Below are 24,334 nucleotides of genomic sequence, written 5' to 3'. Positions count from 1 at the left end.
ACACCTAGCAGATTGGCTAAAATGAAAGAAGGGGAGAGTAATGAATGTTGGAGGGGATGTGGCAAAATTGGGACATTAATGCATTGCTGGTGGAGTTGTGAACTGATCCAGCCATTCTGGCTGGCAATTTGGGATCATGCTCAAAGGGCTATAAAAGAATGCCTGCCCTTTGACCCAGCCATACCATTGCTGGGTTTGTACCCCAAAGAGATCATAGATAAACAGACCTGTACAAAAATATTTATAGCTGTGCTTTTTGTGGTGGCAAAAAATTGGAAAAGGAGGTTATGTCCTTCAATTGGGGAATGGCTGAACAAACTATGGTATATGCGGGTGATGGAATACTATTGTGCTAAAAGGAATAATAAACTGGAGGAGTTCCAGGCGAACTGGAGAGACCTCCAGGAACTGATGCAGAGCGAAAGGAGCAGAGCCAAAAGAACATTGTACACAGAGACTGACATACTGTGGTAAAATTGAATGTAATGGGCTTCTGTACCAGCAGCAATGCAATGACCCAGGACAATTCTGAGGGAATTATGGTCAAGAATGCTACCCACATTCAGAGGAAGGACTGCAGGAGAGGAAACATATAAGAAAAGCAACTGCTTGAACGCATGGGTCGGGGTCGACATGATTGGGGATGTGGACTCGAAACTACCCCACCAATGCAACTACCAACAATTTGGAAATTGGTCTTGATCAAGGACACATGACAAAACCAGTGGAAATGTGCGTCGGCCAAGGGTGGGGGGAGTGCGGGGGGTGAAGGGGAAAGTAGGAGCATGAAACATGTAACCATGTTAAAAAATGATTATTAATAAATGTTTAAAAAATAAATAAATTAATTAATCAATCAAAAAAAAAAAGGAACAGATGGAATCCTTTTGCTTTAGAAGTTTGCAACACAGATACAGATACAGATACTTTTCTAAAGGGTGTTTTTTTTTTTAAGAACACACCTGTGCTTTTTTGCCAGTAAAAGAACTACCAATTAAGATATTTCTTCTACCAAAGTAAGTCAGTACTTTTTCTGAAACTTAAAGCATTCATTGCCTGAGGGGAGGGAGGACAGAGAAGCAAGTGACTGGCCCAGAGGCATATAGCTAGTTTGTTTCAGGCAAGACTTGAACCCAGGTGTTCCCTGATTCTAAGCCTAGCTCTCTCTCCAATATAGCACACTATATATTATATATTTTATTATATACATATATAGCAAATAGAGGTTACACAAAGTAATATAAAAACATTAAGCTAAGACAAAAATGGGAAATACATCAAATAGATGTAAAAGAGTAAAATGTTGGGTCAAATGACCAACAAGATGGAAGACTAGACATTTTCTTCAATTTTTAGGAGCTCTCAAAACTTCCTCAGATAGGAATTATGTGCCAGAGGTAAAGTATTTGAAGCTGTCTCTGGCAGACCAAGATATCAAGAAGTCCAATGAGGTTATAAATGGAAGAAGGAACAGCAAATGAAGTTAATCTTTAATTCCTACTAAATTCTCTCAGCATCCCTGTCCCCACCAGACCCCAAGCTCTGGGAGAGTGGTACAACCAGACCCATGGCTTTCCTTACTGCTGCTCTAGTTTTTGCCAGCATATCCTGCCCTTGCCTTTACCCCATCATTCCTTGGCAACAAACAGAAGACCTCAATTCCTTCCCTTTCTTTCCTGAACTGATGCTTCCTGGGCTTTAGTTTCTTAAAAATATTTATGTTACCAATACCAATACCAACACTATTGCTAACACCAATAATCCTGATGCTGTTACTAATACTAAGACCACTACTATTGATACTAATTATTGTTAATCCTTCATTTTTGAATTACATTATGGAAGTAATACAGTGACATTATGGAAGAAAATCTTGATTTGGATGAGTTGGATTGAAGTGAGGAAGAGTTACACAAAGTCCTCAGGCTCTCTCTTCCAGTCATTGAAGTTCAGTGGCAGAACAAAAGTTAGGATGACTGGAGATGGCCAGGGATGCAGTGGGTGACCTTCAGTGTCTTCAGTGTCTGACCAGCCGGCTCTTGGACTGCTGTAGGCACTCCACAGCACCTGCTGTTGAGACACATTGTTCTCATCTTCTCATTCTGCAGGGGAAGCCTTCAAATGCTTGGGGAAGACATCCCCCTAATTCACTGATAGGTTTGAAGTCCGTTAGTTACCCTCAAACTGGTTTAGCTCATCTGTCAAGATAGTTTTATCAGGTGTTACTTCTTGGAGCCACAGAGATAAGAGTTGGGTGGAAAGTGGACACCAAAGGTGGATGAACAGCCTTGAAAAAGGCTTGTCAAGCTAACATGGGAGGTGGTAGTCATCCCAGAACACCCACACATCCCCATTAATTCTAATATCAATATTAATATCCATTATATTACCAGTACTAATACCAATATAAATATAAATGCTAACATCGCTAGTAATATTAATATCAATACTAATGGTAACAGCAATACTAATAATAACATCAGTGCCAAAACTAATACCAATACTAACACTAATACCAATAAAAATTCCTAGGTGATCAGCTTCATAGGGTTTTTGCTTTTTTAAAAAAGCATTTTAAAAACTTCAAAGTGCTCTATGAATGAAAGACTTACCCAAACCAGTATAGGTAACAGAGTTGTAGTGAGGACCAAATGTTATAACATATATAAAATGGTTTGCAGTCCTTTAAGTAGTATATAAATGCTTGTTATCATGACCATCTCTTCCTTCTGTTCCCATTTGCCATACTAGTTTTTAAGAATCCTAATTGTAAAAGTATTTGTACAGTAATTTGGGTATCATTTTGAGGGAAGATACTCTTAAAATATAGGAAGAGAGGGACTAGGCTTGTGGTTTCATTGATAGAGGAGACTTTTGCATAAAGATACCATACCAGTGCTGGTCAGCAACTTTGCAATTTATAGTGTTAGAGAGTTTTATAAAATACTGAGTTGGAGTGACTTGCTCAAGTGACAAAGCCAGTACATATCAGAGGTAGGACTTGAACTGATGGCATCATGGATCTAGGATGAGCCCTTTATCCATTATTTCACACCAATAAATAATAAATGTTCAATATAAAGAAATACACTCCAAGATGGCAATATATTTTAGCACAGTCACTCTTAATGGGGGTAATTATATGGAATAAAAATGTAATTACATGGAATAAAAATATGATAATAAATCCAAATGTGAGAGAAAAATTCCCCTACCCCCTTGTATTAAGATTAGATTTTAATTTTATCAGTAATCTTGAGTTAATCATAATTGTAATTCTAAGATAGCGTAAGTCATGATTTTAGCAGGCTTTTGTGAATATTCTGGCATAAGTATTAAGGTTTTGGATTAAGGAAATAACTGCTTTTGCATAGGCCTTAGTGTCAGCCCCACCCTTCAAAGTTGCTATATCAGGCACCCTAATTTGTGATCCATTATACCTCAGGATGCCTGACCTTTAGTTCAGAATCTGGTAACGCTCAACACCGCCCCCTCTTGTTTTATGCTTCATCAGCCCAGGCATATTCGTTCCCCGCTTTCCATCAAATTTCATCTACCATGAGAAGTATTTCCTGATTACTTGAACCAATCCACATCTCTCTATTTTTGTCACTGACCTGGACTATTTTTGTACTGGTATAGAAGTTGCCTAATTCTTTGGGGGTACAAAATAAGGTTTCTCACAATGCTCAGGGTCCAGCTTTGTTGTGGGACCAGCCCTCCCACGATAAACCTATCTTTCTTTTATGGCTTGGATATTTTGTTTATCTACCTTTGGTTAGAAAAAATTATGTAACACAAGGTTCTTCCCTAGGCCTTTTATTGAGAAGTTGTTATTTTCCTTTAACATATCTTTAAACAAAGTAGTTTGCAAATGGCAAAACTGATGGATTTAAATGGTACCTCCTTTTACTTTCACATTCAGGAGCAGCAAAATGCCTGACTAACAGATAACAAGAGTAAGAAAACAGAAATGAAACATCTGGAAATTAATCCTCTGGATAATCATAAAGCAATTAATCAAACCCAGATTGTGAAATCCCATATTCTTAAGGAAGGTACTGCTGTGTCTCCTTCTAACATTGTGGGGTTGCCAAGGTAATACACCAAAGAATCATTCTAGAATTTACCTTCAGAAGATTCTAGAAAGAAGGCAAGAGGAAACCTTTCTAACTAGGGCCGCAAGTAATATAATGGACTGTGGTCTAAGCCTGCTGGTCAGGCCAAAAGATTCAACAACAGTCAAAGTGGAGATCTGGGAGCAATCCTTTTTTCTTGAACATATGTGAGATTGACAAATCTTAGAGGGAAGGGTAAGACATTTCCTGAATCAAATTAATTGAGAGAAACCAAAATCTGTGTAGAAATAGAAACCATGCAGTAAAATATTATGTTCCCCTCCATCCTTAATTTGTTTAGATCAAACTTTGGTTCAAAAATTGTAAGCTTTTTGTTTTATGGTATTTATATTATTTTGTTTGCTATGTATGATACAAAAAACCTTCATCACAGGGTGGGATGGTTCTGTTCTTAGATTCAGTCCAAAGGGTCTTATTATCTGGAATGTCAGAAATATGTTCATAATAATAAAAAATTATTATTGTATAATATTCTCAAATTATTATATAATACGTTTTCTGTAGCATAAGGAATGGAGAGCTAACCTTGTAGTGAAGGAGATATAGATTCAAGTCCAACCTCTGACATATTCTAGTTGTATTACTGTAGCCAACTTTTTAATAATAAGTTAGAGTTGCATGGAGGATTGAGTTTTTCTCTTGGGAGTTACCTATACTGATGAAACAACACCATGGATAATAATGAATGGATAAAACAACACCAATACCAACACCAACAAAAATATGTTGTCATCTGTTAAGCAATCCCATCTGAAGATGACTCCAATGTAATGTCTGTAGTCTTAGATTTGTTGTCTGAAATGTTTATTTCATTGATAATACATCCAATAAGGATAAACATATTTCTTTTGTTTTGCTTTATTTTGGGTTGTAGCTCCTAATATAAAGAAACTAAAAAATGAGAAACTGAGATTGTTTTGTTACCAAATCATGCCATGTACAAAACTGAGTTAAATGAAGAGCACAAAACCCGAGAAATTCAAGGAACAGATAGCAGCCACATTAAACAAATATCGTTATTTACCAAAGAAAGAACCACATATAAGAAGCTTGTTCTGAACCTATGTAAGACACCTATGAAATTAGAATTCTGATTTATATTTACAAGTTAAACAACTTTCAAGGACTAAATACAGATACAATTATTTGTGTTGGGGATTAAAATGAACTCTTAGCAAAGAATGAAGTCAAGGGTTTCATCAGTACTTTAATTTGCTCAGGTTGTCCATGTGATAAAAGTAAGCTATCATTAACCTAACCTATATGTGAGGATATAAATGATACTTCTACCATAATCCTCTTTCTAGCAATTTTTAATTACCTTTTGAAATGTAGGAGATAAACAAAGAGTGAAGCTGTGATTTCAGGGGTATAGGGAATAGCCAGGTGAGGAAACCACCCCCTTTACCTCCCAGCACCACCTTTTCAACTTAGAGGTGAAATTATTTGCCTAGGGTCACATAGTACTTGAACCTAGGTCTTCCTCATTCTTCTTCTTCTATTAGAGTATGCCATTTTGAATCAAATTTTCCTGAGGTCATCCAAGAGTTGAGTTGTGAAAATTTCTGTCTATAGATGCAGAAACAATATTATTCTTGCCTGTATTGGGAAACCATTTTTAATCATCTTTGGTTGGATATGTTATAAGTCAATGTACAATATACAATTCACAATGTTATGCTTTGTGGAAAACTGTATTTGATCTAAGTTTGTTAGAACATACAAATGCATAAACAAAAAGAAAGATAGATCTGAAAAAATAAAAATAAGGTGAAATTGGAGAGATTGGGTATGAAGGAATCTTATTTTGTTGGGGAAGAAGTTAGACTTTGGATTTCACACTGATGGGTGAATGGATGCATGACCTGTTCCTTTTCTTAAAGAGGAAGCAGAAAAGGTATCAAGGCCAACTCTTTATTTAGCTCTCTTATCATAGCAGGGGAATAAACTGCTGAGAAATAGATGTGAGAACAGCTATTTTCAATGGCCCTGGACACCAAACCTCAAAGACCCAGTGGTGGTGTGTATCTTTAGTTGGCTAAGTGGGAAGAGATTTTTTTTCTTATTACTGGTAGGACTCCAGCCTTGGTCATTGTTGTTTCAGGATGTGTAAATTAAGTGGCAAATCAAAAAATCAGGAGACAGGGCCCCAAGTTACAGGTCAGATTGACTTAGGATACAAGGAAATCTCAAATAAAAAGCAGGTTTTTGACTAAGTGGGAATCCACTTATTTTGGATAAATTTGAAGAGAGCAATTCTACTCTGCTACCAAGATGAAAAATGAGCCTCTTTAACTGGAGGCAAAACTGATCTACTTAGCTAACTGCCCCCAACATAGATCTTGCCTAATGTCAAAAATCTTAATAATGACATTTATTCAGGTGAAATTAAGAACAGTAGTCACAAAACATTTCTCCTTCCCATAAAGCAGAGGTAATTTTTCCACAAATACTGAGCCTTCCCAGGAAGGAAGGAAATACTGTGCTTCCCCCCTAAGTTGTAGTATATAAGCTTATCTCTACCCTTCCTGCTCCCCCTTCCAACTTTCCAGCTATACAATAGTGCCTGATTCTTTGAGAGCTCTCCACCTAGAGACTGAATTCCTAGGAATATTGATTTTTAGGGATAGGTTTGCTCCTACTCATTCCTATATGATTAACAATCAACTAGAGGCATTTCTCATGACTTACTGAATGGAACACTGAATCCAGATAAGGAAACTGAGTTCAAGTGGGATTTTAGACAGTTATTGACTATGTGACCTTGGGCAAGTCACTTAACTTCTAGCTACTTCAGTTTCTTCATCTGTAAAATGAGAATAATAATAGCACCTATCTCCCAGTGTTGTGAGAATAAAATTAGATACTAATTATATAGGGCTTTACAAAGATCAGTACACTATGTAAATGCTAGCTATTATTATTATTACACTTTGATTCAATCCTGTGCCTCTTTTTCCATCTCCCACTGCATGCATGATCCCTTATTCTTATCCCCCTCAATTTTCTTTCCCATTTCAAGCCTACTCTAAAGCTACCCACTCCTTCCACTGTGCTCCATAGATAACAAATTTGCTTTCATCTTAAAACTCTTCCTTTCCCATTCCTTCCATCTTCTTGCTCTCACCAAGGCCTTGGTCTTTCCCAAGGACACTTTTCCTGACCATCCTTCCTAACACTAGTCTAAATTTTACTTATACCCTCCAGCTCACTGAGCGAGGTGGGAAAGTTGGAGTATATTCCTTCTTCTCCAGTGCCATTCCTAGGATGGTCCTCTACTTCCATTACTTGGTAACTTCTCCTTTCTTGAGGTTCTTTCAAACTATATTTGTCACACGGTCAAGATTCTTTTAGCTGTTATCCACTGCCCTCCAGAATATTCTCTTTTCCTCAGTGAATTCAGTGCCCTAACTTAGTTTTTCCACCTTAACTTTTGCCTTCATGCTAGAGGACTTCAGTATACATACTGATTCTCCTTCAAAAACCTTAATAGTACCATTGATCTATGCTGATGATTCTCAGATGTATTTATCTAGCCTTATCTCTCTTCTTAGCTTCATCTCAAATTTCCAACTGCCTTTGGAAATATTGATGTCTCATAGGCATCTTAAATTCAACAATTTATTATCTTTCCTCTAAAACTCTCTCTTCCTCTTAATTTCCCTTTTTATTGTTCAAGGTCCTACCATCTTCCCAGTTATGTAGGCTTGAAACCTAGATATCATCCTTAAATCCTTACTTGCTCTCACCCACCATTTCCAATTTGTTGCCATATCCTCCTATTGATTCTACCTTTGAAATATCTCTCATATATACTTACCTTCCTTTCTCTTCTGATATTTCTTTCATCACTTACATTTCAGCCTTCATCACATCATCTGGACTATTGCAATAGCCTTTTGATTAGCTTAAGTCCACCGTCTGACTTTTAAAACCCCTTATAACTTTGTTCCCCTCCTACCTTTCTAGACCTTTTACACTCTACATCCTCAAAACCCTTTTGCCTCCAACCATATGGTCTGTGTTTCAGTGACACTGTCCTTTTTGCTGTTCCTGGAACAAGGAACATTCCTAAATCCATGCATTATATTTTCCACACCTGGAATTCTTTCCCTCTTCATCTCTTGTCTCCTGGCTTCCTTCCAGTCCCAGCTACAATCCTACCTTCCTCAGGAAGTCTTTCCCAGTCTATCCCAGTGCTAATTCCTTCCTTCTGAGATTAACTTCAATTTTTCCTGCATATATCTTGTTAGTTGATAGTTGTTTAACATGTTGTCTGTTTCTTTATATTTTCAGCTCCTTGAGGAGAAGGACTGTTTTAAATTTTCTTGTATCCTCAGTGCTTGGCGCAGTGTCTGGCATCTAAGCATCTAAGCATCCCTTAAATGCTTCTTGACTTGACTTGACACATGGATGCTTTCTTTATTGATCTTTTTGATATATAAACTTAGTGGTGGTATTGTTATGTCAAAAGGTATGTGTAGTTCAATGAAACATAGTAGATGCTTAATAAATACATGGGGATTGCCTTATAAGTGTTCATGAAAAAAGTGGGCTCAAACAAAGTACCATGGTCGTGATATGTATGGTATGTAGAATACACATTTGGCAAAGGTATCTCATAGCTTCTAGCTGCAAAGCCTGGAAGTCCTTTTTTTCACAACACAATTCTCAGTTGCCAGCGATCATGGTCTTTGAAGGGCAACAAGGTAACACTAGGCCTACATTCAGGAAGACCTGAGTTTAAATACAGTCTCAGACCCTGGGCAAGTCACTTAACCTCTGTTTGCCTCAGTTTCCTCATCTGTAAAATGAGCTAGAGAAGGAATTAGGAATCCACTCCAATATCTTTGCCAAGAAAACCCCAAATGAGATCACAAAGATTTGGGCGTGATTGAAACAAGTGGACAACAATAACAACAAAATGCATCTTGAAGCTTCTTCCTTCCTTAGTTGACTGATTTTTATCACCATCTATTTGGAGTGTATATCTCTGCTTCCTACTGGATGCAGATAACTACTAATATAGTTGCTTCCCTTCAAAGCCACATGGTCAGTGTATTTTCTCTTCCCTTTGTAGAATGTCTCCTCCATAGGCAGCTCCTAGCTTGTAAAATCTTGGAATTCTTAAACTCTTACTTTTCTTTTTTTAAAAAATGTCTAGCTATTGAATAAGCTGCTGGTGGCTAGAATTGTTCCCTTCTACTTAATCAAAAAGATGTTCACACCTCCTAAAGGGGTCAGAACATATATACATCTTGTTTACACATTAAGACATCTTCACAGCTGACTGTATTTTGGGACTACTTCAATTTAGGGCCATTAGTTATGTTCCCTTTCCCTTAAATATTGCTCATTTACAGATGTAACCATTATTCTGGAGGTGTCCCTTGGTGAAGTGGATTAATTATTGTGTACTGATCGAATATTTCTCCAGGAAATGACCATTAAAAACTCCACTGTCAACTCACCCTTCACCTTCCCTCCCCCCCCCCCAAGCCCCTATCCTCCCCACCCCAAGGAGACAAGAGCATTCTGTAGATCTGTCTAAAGGAACTTAGGTATACTAGTAACTCATCATAATCTTTTCCTATGAGCCATGCCATGAGAAGAATCATTTTCAATTCCATTGAATTCAACAAGCATTTATTAAGTATCAATTATGTATGAATCCCTGTGCTAAGTCCTGAGGATACAAAGAAAGACATAAATGAAACAGGACCTGTTCTCAAAGAGTTTGCATTCTACCTATCAATTTCCTTTTATTAATACCTTGATAATTAATGTCTCTTTGATAGATCCCAAGATGAACTAAATTCTACTCTAATGATTATATGATAGTGAGGTTCCAGGACAGATTTAGCCTGTTGACTTGTTATTGGAATTGCAAAAGCACAAAACTACATTTATAACTTTTATTTTATTTTCTAAATTCAAAGATATTTTGTTTTCCCAATTACATGTAACAATTTTCAATGTACATTTCCCAAAATTATAGGATCTAAATCATCCCCTTCCCTTCCTTTCCTCCCTGTGCTGGGAGATGGTAAGCAATTTGATATGGACCATACAGGTATTATGCAAAACACATTTCCATATTGGTCATTTTTATAAGAGCACACTTATACAAAACCAAAACTCCCAAATAAAACTGATGTGAAAGATAGTATGCTTTGATCTGCATCCATCCAACTTGAACAGTTCTTCCTCTGGAGATGGATAGCCTTCCCTGTCATAAATCCTTCAGAATTATCCCAAATCCTTGCATTGCTGAGAGTAGCCAAGTTTTCACAAGTTAATCATTGTACAATATCACTGTCACTATGTACAGTGTTCTCCCAGTTCTGCTTATCTTACTCTGCATCAATTCATGTAGATCTTCCCAGCTTTTTCTGAAATCATCTTGCTTATCATTTCTTAAAGCACAATAGTTTCCCAACACTAACATACACCACAGTTTGTTCAGCCATTCCCTAGCTGATGGGAATTCCAATTCTTTGCCACCACAAAAAGGGTTGTGATAAATATTTTTGTAGCAGTAGGTTTTTTCCCCATTTATAATAAAAAAAAATTAATTATGGGGAAAGGTCGGTGGCTCAATGGATTGAGAGTCAGGCCTAGAGATAGAGGACCTGGGTTCAAATCTGTCATTCGACACTTCTTACCTATGTGACCCTGGACAAGTCACTTAACCCCCATTGACCCTTCCTTATTACTCTTCTTTAAAACCAATACACAATATGGGTTCTAAGACAAAAGGTAAGAGTTAAAAAAAAAGGTAATTGCAACAAAGTGAAGGGTTTGCCTTACTTTCTAATTTGTTTTTCTTTAACAGAATACAAAAAAAAATCATGCTTCCAGGGCAGTTTAATCTATGGTTATGAAATCATTTTGGCTAGAATAGTTTAAATTTCAGCCTGCAATTCCCAGAGAGATTATGCTGAAAAACACATCTGTTGTGTCACAACTAAGAACAATTCTGTCAGGAAATCACTGTCAGTGATGCTGGACAACTGTTCTTAAGACTGCAGTTATAACTAGGAAAAAAGATCCCTGAGGCAGCTGAAATGTTGAATTGCTATGAATAGCTGTAGACTTTGCCTTAGTCATGTCTGAAAGGCTAAGACCCAAGAGGGGAGAATGACAAAGAAGGAGCAGGACTTCAAGAACTCTGGGTTCCTCCAGGGAATGTGCTTAATTTACTAGACTCTTTAGAGTCTCGGGAAGCCTGAGCCAGGAACAGGCTCTAAAGGATTTAAAGGTGGAAGGGACTTGAGAGGTCATCTAGTCCAACATTCTCCTTCCTTCTGATTTTATAGATGAGAAAACTGAGATTCAGGGAAGTTAAGTTATTTATGGGTAATAAGAGATGTGATTTGATACCAGATCCTCTTACTCTAGAACTAGGACTCTTTTCTTTATACCATACCTATACTATATCTCCCACAGTGCCATTATACTGAACATTTCCCATTAGTTAAAGTGGAAAGGGGAAGAGGCAAAGGGAACAGTGAATGGATACAATCTTTAAACCTCTAGGCTTTGGGGCCTCAGCCATTTATTTCATTATCCCACCCCAAATTTCCACCAGTTAAGATGAGGTAGTGCATGAGGAAATATCCTGTCACCCTGGGAGAGACATGGCACTGTAAACACCCATTACCTCTCTTCCTGGGGATCTCTCTCATTCTGAGGTTGGGTTTCCCTCAGAGCCTGAGGAAGAGATGGGTCCTGAAGGCCACTTGGTGGGGGAATGACTATTTCTTTGTCAAAGATGTATTTCTTTCGTCATCAACTCCCTTAGCCCTCCCAAACACACACTGGGGAAAAGGCCTCTTTTTTATGCCAGGTTTAAGTCAGGCAAGTGCTACCTTTTGTCTAGAATCCAGCTTCCCTCACCATCAGCAAGGAAGAGATTGATAACCCAGGTCCCATGCCTAAAGAAACTGGAGTGGTAGAAAGGAGAAAGGAGTGTGGATAAAGAAGTATTGATCTTCCCTTAATAGGCCTAACTAGTATCTAATTAATAAAAATAGTTAATATAGTAAGGAATTGTTTATATCTGCTATCTTTTCAGTATAAGACGCCTTGAAAAAACAAAAATGAAACATCTAGAACCCTAGCCTCCATATCTTTTCCTCACATGCACTTCTCACTCCTACAATCTGGCTTCTGACCTTATTATTCAACTGAAACTATTTTTTTAAGGTAGACCAATTTCTTAATTGCTAAATACTATATAACTTTTTGTCACTTCTCATCTTATGACCTTCCTTTAGCTTTTGATAGTATTGTCTGGATATTCTCTCCCTCAGTTTTCATGTGATAACTCATTCCTAAACTCTCTCTACATTCAACCACTTCTTAATTTCTTTTATTGGATGACCTCTCATTTCCCTTCCCTAACCATGAATGTTTCCTAAAGTCTTGCCCCGGGCCCACTTCTCTTTAATAGCTACTCTTTCTTTCGATGGTGATCTCATCAGCTCACCAGAGTTCAGCTATCATCTTTTTGCAGATCCAGGTCTCATCTCTCAAGCCCTAGATCAGAACCTCCAACTGTCATTTGGATACCTCCAAATAGATATTAGAGAGACATCACTATGTCCACCGAAATGAAACTCAGGCATCTCACTATGTCAATCCAACTTCTCCATACTTTTAACTATTTCTTTTTTTTTTTTAAACCCTTAACTTCTGTGCATTGGCTCATAGGTGGAAGAGTGGTAAGGGTGGGCAATGGGGGTCAAGTGACTTGCCCAGGGTCACACAGCTGGGAAGTGTCTGAGGCCAGATTTGAACCTAGGACCTCCTGTCTCTAGGCCTGGCTCTCAATCCCCTGAGCTACCCAGCTGCCCCTTAACTATTTCTTTTGATCTCATCTTTCCAAACACTTTGATTCAGTCTTGGAAAACATCTTTGACACTTCTGTCCTCCTTTACATACAAGTACTTGCAGTAGCTTATGAAATCTACCTCCACAAAATCTTTCATTTCTGTCTCCTCTCCACTTTCAGGGCTTCTGTATCACTTCAAGTCCTCATCACCTCCTCCCTGTACAATTGCAGTAGCCTCCTAATTGGCCTTCCTGTTTCTAATTTTTTCCCTTTCCTATGTATCCTCCCACATATCTGCCAAAATAAACTTTCTAAAGCACAAGTCCAACCATGCCATTCCCCATCTCTAAAATCTTCTCTATTTCCCTATTGCCTCTCTGATAAAACACACATTCTCTGATTGTTTAAAACCAGGCTGCTTTTTCCAGTTTGATCTCATCATGTCCAGCTAGTTGAGCCTATCTGCTTATCTCTCAGCCTATCTGTACTTGAGCTGTTTTCTGGGTGGAGAATAACATTCCTTACCTATAGTCCCTAGTTTCCTTCAAGGCTTTATTCATGTGCCACCTCGTAAAGGAATTTTATTTTGGTTGCCTTAGTTCTTAGTGTGTTCTCTCCCACTTCAGAACACCATTTGTATATTTATTTGTTTATATTTTATATCCTTGATGGTAGAGACTACCACTGGTTTTGTCTTTGGATCTGAAGTGCATATAGGTCTGAGGGTAGGTTGACCAAAGAGGAGCCCAGTTTTGGGAATATGAGAAAGATTATATATGTAGTCACTTCTCTTCCAGATGTTTCTTAATTCCTGGGAATTAAGATAAATATTTAAGACTGTTATTCTCTAAAATATAAATATTTAAAGGATTTGAAGAAACAAGAATTCCAAACTACACATAACCACAGGAAAAATTGTTTCATATCATTTATAATAAGAGAAACACAAGTTAAAGCAACTGTAAGACATATTAAATGGACAGAAAATAGTACTGAGGATTGTCAGAGAAAGTAAAATTTCCCCTGAGATTGGATGCTTAGAACTTAAATTTCCACCCTCTCATTTACAAACTTTCTCAGAAAGCGGGCAAAGACCACCCTGTGGGACCCTGGGCAAGTCACTTAACTTCACTTTTGTCGACTGTAAAATGTGAGTAACAATGGCACCTACCCTTCACGGCCATTATGTTATAAAAGTACTTAGCTCAATGGTTGGCACAGGGCAGGTATTATAGGACTGTCTATTCCCTCTGTGCTCCTCCCCTAATCCCCTCATATACAGAATATAATGTCAGAGTTGCAAATGGCAGTGATTTGTCCAGCATTCTATTCAATTTCATCTAGCAGCCCCTTAAACTCTTTAAATGTCTAGAATTCTTGGGTTTTGCATGCACATTTGGTGTTCAGATTCCTTTTCCTAACATCTAATGATTTGGGGGTTATCGAATATACTTTTGAAGTAGTATTTGTTTGATATAGAAAGGCAAAATTAGCTCATATATATATATATGCATATATATATATGCACACACACATACATACTATACATAGAAGAATATATATCAGACTACTGAGCTTAGGAACTTTCCTATTGGAATGAAGGTAACTCAGCATAGGCTACATGATGGAGATTACCATGTAGGCTTTTCCCCAGAGTCTTTCTACTGTCAGCAATCAGAATTGTATTTGTCATTATTCATCTTCTATCTCAAAGCTGGGAGCCAGCTACACACACACACACACACACACACACACACACACACACACACACACAGACATATAGTTTATACATATATATGTACAAACTATAAAAACAATTTTACTGCTTGAAAAAAAGAAATATGTGTCTAATTGTATGCATCTATCTTTACATATGCATATATAAACATGCACACATGCTTTTTTTCAGGCAGTAAAATCCTCTTTTATAATTTGCAGGTACAATTTATTCATGTAAATTGTACAAAGACTATTTTCCTTGAAAATGATCACTTAGAAGTAAATATGTGACTCGATTTGCAGCAAATAACTTAAGCTCATCTACTTATGTACAGACCTGAGATTTTTGATTTTCCTGTATAGCAATAATCACACAGGTACAATAGTCTGCAGCATTGGTACATCCCACTACCTTATCTCTAGTTCTGTGCTCTCATTTGGGGCTGGAAAAATAGGGAAAGCAATTCTTTCTTTTTTAGTTTGTTTATTTAGCCTGAAACCTCCATGCATATAACTGCAGAGATGTCAGGGAGACACAAAATATTGCAGGCTATGAGCTCTGGTACTCTCAAAAGAGCTAAAATGCCTGCCTTTTTTTTCAGACTTGAATCCTCAACATACAGTTTCATAAATGAGAAAAGGATGCTTTTTATTTTTGTTTTTATTGGAAAACCTGTGGTGAGGAAAACCTCTGCATTGATCAAGCACAAGAAAAATAAGTAACATGTCTGATATTAATTCATTCTAAAATTTATTTTATAATCTGAATTCTCCATTACAAACATATGTCATTCTATAAAAGAGTAGACATGTTTGTCTTGATAAACTTTGTTGCTTTCAAATTCAGTGAGTATGGAATTCAGCTTTAAATACTATGATTGAAAAGCAGTTGTCATTATTCAGTAGACAAAGACAGATAGTTTTGTGATCTGATGCTTTCTGACCTACTTCTAGTGGTGCAGAACATACCAATATTAAGGAAAATAAATGGATGGACAAAATCTTTCCCCTTCAGATAGGGTTCAAGACAGTCTTTCATGTTTCACCTGTATTTGCTCTGATTACTTCTCAAGGTAACTGTTAAGTCACTTTGTCTAATCTTATCAGGTCAGATAACCAGTTCCTAGATATCAAACCCTCTCACCACCATGTTGGCACCTTTAAATTATTATAATAATTAGAAGTCATCTCCCATCTCCAAATCCTCTTGGGAACAAATTTTATCCTCTGGGGTACATAAAATAGTTTCCTTGTTCATACAAGAACTGACAGACTAAATTCCCTAACAGTTTCTCATACCTCTCCAGTTAAGGAAGTGAAGTTTATAGAATGATCCATATAGAGAGGTTTTACATGAGGGCCCAAGTTCATGGCACATCCAATCTTTTTATCATCCAACTGCTTTTAGCTTTTAACAATTAAGGAGAAGTATTGGAATTAATTCAGTAAAACATATATTCTGCTTCTTCTTGGGAATTTGATCAATTATTTTGTCCCCACATGTTCTTCCTAAGAAAAGGAATTCTCTTTCTTGGTTAATATTTATAAGTTATTTCATTCATACAACAATTATTTTTGAGCATCTACCATACCTGAGTCATTGTGGGCTCTGTAAAGAAGATGAAGACATGGTCCTTGCTTTCATAGGACTGATAATCTAGTAAGGAGATCAAATGTATATAAATAGAAAACAAGGCAGAATTGGACAATAAAGTACAAAAAGGAGAATAGAATTATATACTTTCTCAAGGACAGCTCAGGGCAGATTTCTTAACCAAATAGTAGACAGAGATAATGATAAATAGAAAATAAATGTTAGGCTATTTAAAATGAAAAGTTTTTATATAAACAAAGTGACAGTTAGGTGGCAGTGGCTGCTGGATCTGGAGGCAGGAAGATTCATCCTTCCTAAGTTCAAATCTGGCCTCAGACATTTATTAGCTGTGTGACTCTGGAAAAGTCACTATAAAATGAGTTGGAGAAGGAAATGGCAAACTACTTTGCTATCTTTGTCAAGAAAATCCTTCTGGAGCTGGAAAGATCTATGTGAACTCATGCAGAGTGAAATAATCAGAATCAGAAGATCATTATACCGAGTAACTGCAATATTGTGGAATGATCAAATGTGATAGACTTAGTAACTAACAGAACAATTCTGAGGACTTATGAAAAAGAATGTTATTCATCTCTAGAGAAAGAACTATTGGAATAGAAATGCAGATGAAAACATATGATTTATCACTTGTTTATTTGGGTATATGTTTTGGGGTTTTGGTTCTATAACATTATTCACTTACAAAAATGAATAATATGGAAATATATTAATGTGTGATAATATGTGTATAACCCAGATTGAATTGCTTGTCGGTTCCAGAAGTGGAGACAATATGGACCATGTAATTTTGGAAAACTTACAGGGACATTTTTAATTAAAATGAAAAAATTAAAAAAAAAAGAAAATTCCTTTGGGGTCATGAAGATTAAAAATGACTAAACAACAGCAATGAAAAAAATCAATGCAGAAGAAATAAGAAGTAAAATGTAATTTAGAAAAAGAAACTTTGCTTCAGATATCTTTGATATGGGTTTAAGACAAGCTATGTAGGGAATTAACACTCATATATATATATATATAAGACTGAGTCATTCTCATATGTAAATACTTATTAAGGTTCGATAAAGAAGGATTCCAAACTATATATAACTATAGGAAAAACTGTTCTATGTAACTTATAATAAGAGAAATGCAAGTTAAAGGAAATCTGAGACATATTAAATGGACAGGAAATATTACCGAGGATTATTAGAGACAGTGGATTTCTCTCTGAGCATGGATCCATTAGAATTTCACTTTTACCCTTTCATTTACAAACTTTCTGTAGAGACCCACTCTACATAACATTCTCATGTGTGTTTGAATCACCTCAGGAGGGAAGCTGAAGGCTGGATAGTAATGGGTTAAGTATACAGGCTAGAGAGAGTAAGCCGTAGAAGGAGCAGAGAGAGAGAAAGAGAGAAAGAACACGGAAAAAACTTTAGTGTGGTCTCAGCATGCCAGCAGGACAGCTCTTCCTTAGATGGTCAGAGAGAGAGAGTGACTGAGCTGAACTGATTTTATTGAGGCTTGTAGAAATGGGGGTTGCAGGATGTCAATCAAACAGTTGGTACATTAGAAGTTTTAACATAGTAATGACAAGCAAAAGGAACATATGGCCACAATAGTTATAGCCAGGTACTCAGGTAAGAAACTCATGTGAAATCCTCTCCTTTCCAACACACTAACCCCAACTTATGCATATGCAAGTCTTTAATATTACAAAGGACCTATAGAACCGGTCTGCTAGCTTTCAGACTGTAGATCACAGTAAAGGCCTGATTTCCAAGTTCCACAGAATTTAAGCCCCAACCAATTTAAGGATTCAGTAATCAATCACGTGAAATATTAGAAATAAATCCATAAGTCTGTTCCATGAACACTTTGCTCATTAGAGTCAGCTTTTGAATACATCTTTAATACCTTCATGATTCATTATAACTGAAATCCTACACTCTTAGAATTTTCTATCTTTTAAAAAAAACTTGAAATTTTTAATCATTTAATGTAATGATCTTTTCTTTTTAAATTCTGAGTTTCAAATTATCTCTCTCCCTCCTATGCCCTCTCATGCCCATTATTGAGAAGGCAAGTAATATGTATGATATTAAATATACATGTGACATCATTTAAAACATTTCCATATTAGCTATATATATATTTAAAAGCAAGAGAAAGTGAGAAAATTATACTCCTCAATGATGTACATCAGAATTAATCAGTTCTTTCTCTGGATGTAGATAGCATATGTTGTTGTTTTTTTATCATGAGTACTTCAGAATTGTGTTGGATCCAAGTCTTTAACAGTTGACTATCTTTACAACATTGCTGTTGCTGTCCACAATGTTCTCCTAGTTCTTCTTATTTCACTTATTATCAGTTCATATAGTTCTTTGCCTTTTTTTCTGAAACCACCCCCTTGTTATATCCCATAATGCAATAGTATTAAATCACAATCATAAACTACAAATTATTCAGTTATTCCCCAACTGGTGCATAATCCCTTGATTTCCAATTCTTTGCCAACAGAAAAAGAGGTGCTATAAATATTTTTGTACATATAAATCATTTTTCCTTTTCTTTGATCTCTTTGGGATAACAGATCTAGTAGTGGTATTACTAGGTCAAAAAGAGTATGCACAATTTTATAGCCTTTTGGCCATAATTCCAAATTGTTCTCCAGAATAGTTGAACCAGTTCACAACTCCACCTACAGTTTATTAGTTCACAATTTTTCCCTCATCCCCTTCAACATTTATCATCTCTGATAGGTGTGAGGTGGTACCTCAGAGTTGTTTTAATTTTGTAATCTCTAATCAATAATGATTTCAGAACCCTTTTTTTCATCTGACTATAGTTAACTTTAACTTTTTCTGAGAACTACCTGGTAATATTCTTTGACCATTTATCAGTTGGGGAATGGCTCTTGTTTTTATAAATTTTACTCAGTTATATACTCTATATTTGGGAAATGAAGTCTTTATCAGAGAAACTTGCTGTAAAGATTTTTAATATTAGTTCGTTGTTTATGGTGCCTTTCAGCAAAATGTAGTTTCCTTGATTATCAGTTTTGATTAAGTCTATTTGTCTCAGATTGTCTCTTTTTTTTTTAGATTGGCCAAAATATATTAGATTCTGCTCCATCCTTTTATTTTAATTCTGCATGTGTCTTTCTGTTTCAGATGTATCTCTTATAAACAACATATTATGGATTGTGGTTTCTAATCCACTGCTGTCCACTTCTTTTTTATGGGAGAACTTATCCCTTTCACATTCACACTTAATAATTACTGACAGTATATTTCCTTCCATCCTACTTTCTTCTGTTTATCCTCCACTATATCTCTCTCTCTGTAATCTTTTCCTCCTCAAAAATCTATTTTGCTTCTGACAGTTGCCTCTTTTAATCCATCCTCACATTTTATCATCCTCCCCCCCACTCTGTTCTCTTATCCCCTACCCTTCTGTTTTTCTATTGGGTAAGTTTTATTTCTATACACAAAACTGAATGTGTATATACATTCTTTCCTCTGAACTAATTCTGATGAATATGAGGTTCAAGTATTGTCCCCCTTCTCATTTTCCCCTCTACTGTAAACATTTCTTCCTTGCATGACTCTTGTATGTGAGAAAAATTTTCCCATTCTATCTCTTCCTACCCCTATACCCCAGTGCATCCCTTTTTCTCACACCATGTTTTTGGAGATCATCCCAAACATAATCAACTTGAGTCCATGCCTCCTATGTAAACTCCTTTTAACTGTCCTGATAATAATAATGTTCTTAGGAGTTCCATGCATTATCTTCCTATATAGGAATGCAAACAATTTAACTTTAATGAGACCATTATTAATACTCTTCCATGTTTATCTTTTTCTAATGCTTCTCTTGAATCTTGTGTTTGAATGTAAAATTTTCTGTTCAACTCTGGTCTTTTCATTGGAAATATTTGGAAGTCCTCTATTTCATTAAATATTAATTTTTCCACTGAAGGACCACTCTCAGTTTGGCTGGGTAGATGACTCGATTTTAATTCTACCTATTTTTTTTCATCTTGAATATCATATTCTAACTCCTCTGCTCCTTTCACATGGAAATTGCTAAATTTTATATAATCTACTCCTTTAATGTAGTGGATGCTACTAAATCTTGTGGCTACATGATATTTGAATTTTTCCTTCTGCTTGCTTGAAGTATTTTCTCCTTGACCTGGGAGCTCTGGAATTTGGTTATTATGTTCTTAGAGTTTCCATACTGGGATCTATTTCAGGAAATGATTGATGTATTTTTTAAATTTCTATTTTACTCTCTGGATCTAAGATATTGGGGTAATTTTCCTTGACAATTTCTTGAAATATGATGTTTAGACTTTTTCTTTGATAATGGTTTCAGGTAACCCAATAGTTCTTAAATTTTCTTTTCTTGATCAATTCTCCAGATCAGTTGTTTTCCCAATGATATATATTTCCTATTTTTTTTCTTCTTTTGATTTTGTTTTGTTGTTTCTTGATGCCTCCTGGAATCATTAGCTTTCACTTGCACAATTCTAATTTTGAAAGAATTATTTTCTTCAGTGAATTTTTTTTACCTTTTTTTCTATTTCTGTTCTGCTTTTAAGAAATTATTTTCTTCAGTGAATTTTTCTGACTCTCCTACCAAGCTGTTATCAGTTTTATGACAGCTATAGAGCCTACTTTTTTTTCTCCTAACCCAACTCTGTTCCACGAGTGGTGTTTTAGGTTCTAGCTAGATGGCACTTAGAAGGATAAGGTGCATAATTGACTTAGCTTAGTTCCTAAAGAGAAAGTTAAAGAGCTCTTTTTTTTTAAATAGTGCCTTGGAGAAGCCACACTGAGCAAATGAAAAACCAAGAGCTAGGGGAGAACATGATGTCTATTATTAGCTATAGTTGACTTTGTTGGGTACTGTAAGAATTAAATTTAAGAGACTTGTCCTTAGACTATTATAAAGTTTATTAGAATCACTTAGATAGATAAAGGATGAGAAATAGGTAGAAATATAAAAACTTTAAGCCTAATCTAAGTCCCCACATGGGTGCTCCCAATGTGGGCTCAAGCAGCCTCCTTCTTGCTTTTTTGCCAGAGATAGAGAGTGCTAACTTTCTTTGTCTTAAACCTTTTTATACTATCCTTTCTTTGCTCACTAACTCTCACACATTACATCTCAGGAACCAACCATGACTTTCAATTTTGTCTGTGAGGGAATGAGAGAGGAAAGGTCAGAAGAAGGGAGATAATTTGGAACTAAAAAAAGATTGTTAAAAAGTTGTTTTTACATGTAATATGTGTTATTGGAAATTTTAGGGTCCTTGAAAACTACATTTCCCATGAGCCTACTGGCTTCCTGTCCTTATACAATGACATAGACAGAAGGATAAAATCGAGGGGTTGGTTTTTCACTTCCTCCTTGCTCTCTATCCACCATGGGGGCAGCGGGGAACAGCAAGCTTTTTAAACTGTCTTAGCATGTGAATTTATTTTCTAGTGGCTACTAATAAACCTTATAAAACCTATAATATTTCTAAAATTATCATTTTATATTCATTTTATTTTTTACATTGATGGCAACTAGAAGTTTGGAAAAAGAATTCTCAATTTTTCAGATAGCCTAGGTAAGAGAAATTTTGCAAAACCACATTTCTCCTGCCATGGTTTTCACCCTTCCCCCACCCCAAGAATTCTGAGAGAACTCCAAACTCTCGCTGGAACTGCTGCCATGCTGCTGCCATTTTTGTGTTTTTGTTTTTGTCTTTGTTTTTGTTTTTTTCTCTTTTTCTCATTTTCCCCAGCCACCCAGCTGCCTTACTTTCAGCAGCTTTTCCAGGTAGGAGCTGTTGGCCAAAAGAGAAAAGCCACTTCTCTAGCCATCTTTGCTGCTGATGATACAGACTCATGCTGATAACTTCAACATGCCTATTGTTCCTGATCCCCTTGCATGCCAATCCAGCCTTTGCTGCCTGCCCCCGCCCACCCCTCCGAGCTGAAAGTACTGCTCCTACTGATGTTCCCTGTCCCAGACAGTGCTTGGGGATCTTGGCCATGGTTGGAGCTGATTAGAGTGATCTCCAATCTTGGAAAGTAACTACCCTTTCTTTTTGCTCACTGCTTTCCTTGGGAACCCAGGTGTTTCTTCTTAGACAATAATTAGCCTCCTAAAGGGAAGTCCAGGTGTGTTTCCTCTTAGACATTAAAGGGCTTTTACCTGAGGAGAGCTTCTACCTCTTAATACCCTCCTCCATGTGGGTTTTCCAGCCTGCAGCTTTTCCAGTCCCTGTCCCAGTTAGGCTTCCATGCTCTGCCTGTGGGGGAGGGGACTGAGATAGCACATGGGCCCTAAGGGGAAAGAAAGGTTACTCTTCAAAACAGGAAGTAGAATGTCAAGCATGGCCTGCATTGCCTATTATAAACAGATCCCAGTTGTGGGATGTTTTTTCTTCCTACCATTCCTTGTGATTATCCTGCTTGAGATTCAGGGGAGAGATTCATCCCTCTATGTACCTTGGCCATTTGGCCCTGTCCAGACTCTGTACCTCATCCAATTTGGGGGCCATCCATACTATACTCAGTGCAGAATTCTCCCTTGCTATGGGAGATCCCAGAGCTCAGATAAAAGGAAAACTTGAATTGATTAAAAACAAACAAACAAACAAACTTTAAAAGCATCTGGAGGTAAAATTAGTAAGCCTTCTCAGATTCCACTGTTTTTTAAAAGTATCTGTATCTTATTGCACTTTGCTGATTGCTTGCTTTATGATTTAATTTTGTTGTTTTATGAATTAATTTTGTTGTTTTAAGTTCATATGTTAATCTGATCAATATATTTCTGTTACACTGAATCATTTTAAGCTACTTACATGATTTTATTGGACCTCCCTAATAGTGAACAAATCTATTGGGATTGGTAAAAAGATTTTGACTACACTGCTTATAACTTGTCATTTGCTTATATTACTGTATTTGCTAATTTCTTTAAGGTTTAAATTTCTTCTTTTAAAAGTTTATCTGTATTAAGCTAATTTGTATCTATTCTGTTATATGATTCTTTATCTGTACCATTTCCCCATGATTTTACTGAGCAAATATCATTGTAAAAATGCATTCAACTTACACAAACCCTTTCATGAGATTATATATAGCGTTTTATTTTGTTTTGACAATTGTATACAACCTTTGGACAATATGATGACTTTATAGTTTAAATTGTAATTTTATAAGGGGTCTTTAGAAATGACTTTCGATACCTAGTACCTTCTGAATGGATGATAGGTTTTCATATATATACTGTAAATAATGTTTTCTAGAAGCCATCTTGGGCCATGAGTTGCCAGTTGATAACTCAGATTTTAGAATTTCAGGAGTTGGCATGAGCTGGCATGAGACTGAAAAGACTGTTGGGGTACTCCTATAAATAGGATCTGAATCCTAACCTCAGGGTCTCAGTTGTAAGATAAGGTGGGAGGTAAAGGGGGTAGGCTCTTCAACTTGTCTCATAGCTATTTCATAGGCCAAGGTTAGCTGTCACTTTGTAGGGACATTTATTCAGGTGCATCCAGTTATATTAACATATACAATCAATATACTATCATTGATCTATTACCTTCTCAACTCCATCAAGAAGATTTTTATTGAAGATTAATTCAACAAAACTAAGCTAACTTAGCCAGAGATAAACCACCTAGCAGCTTGAGTTTGGCCTGGTGGCCAGGCCAAAGCTAACCAGCCTGACAGTTTCTGTGAATCAATATCTTCTAAAGCTACTGAAGATATATTACTAGTTTATTAGCTTAACAGGAATCTAAGCTTCATTCCTAATCCCTCTTTCCTTCAACTTTAACCCATCTTTTAACCATCCCTGTTTATTTTATTAAATAAGTTTTCAAAAGTGAGATCCATTACTGACCTGAATAGGTGATAAGATTCTTTGAGGGAAAAAAGGTAACAGCTGAAACCCTGTTTTTACTTAGAAGCTCAATTAGAGTGAATATCAGTTCACTATCATTAATGTCAATATTAATAACTATTATAT

General features: G+C 36.4%; 1 protein-coding gene across 1 annotated transcript in view; it reads right to left on the bottom strand.

Moving 5' to 3' along the window:
* Window positions 1–22,349, bottom strand: part of LOC123241702 — a 56,213-nt gene extending 33,864 nt beyond the window's left edge. The window contains exon 1 of the mRNA XM_044669262.1: window positions 22,115–22,349. Within this exon, the coding sequence (XP_044525197.1) occupies window positions 22,115–22,349 (235 nt within the window). The remainder of the gene's footprint in view (window positions 1–22,114) is intronic.
* Window positions 22,350–24,334: the final 1,985 nt, after the last annotated feature.

Source organism: Gracilinanus agilis, chromosome 3 (assembly GCF_016433145.1).
Source record: "Gracilinanus agilis isolate LMUSP501 chromosome 3, AgileGrace, whole genome shotgun sequence".
NCBI lineage: Eukaryota > Metazoa > Chordata > Mammalia > Didelphimorphia > Didelphidae > Gracilinanus > Gracilinanus agilis.
This window is presented reverse-complemented; position numbering and strand designations above follow the sequence as displayed.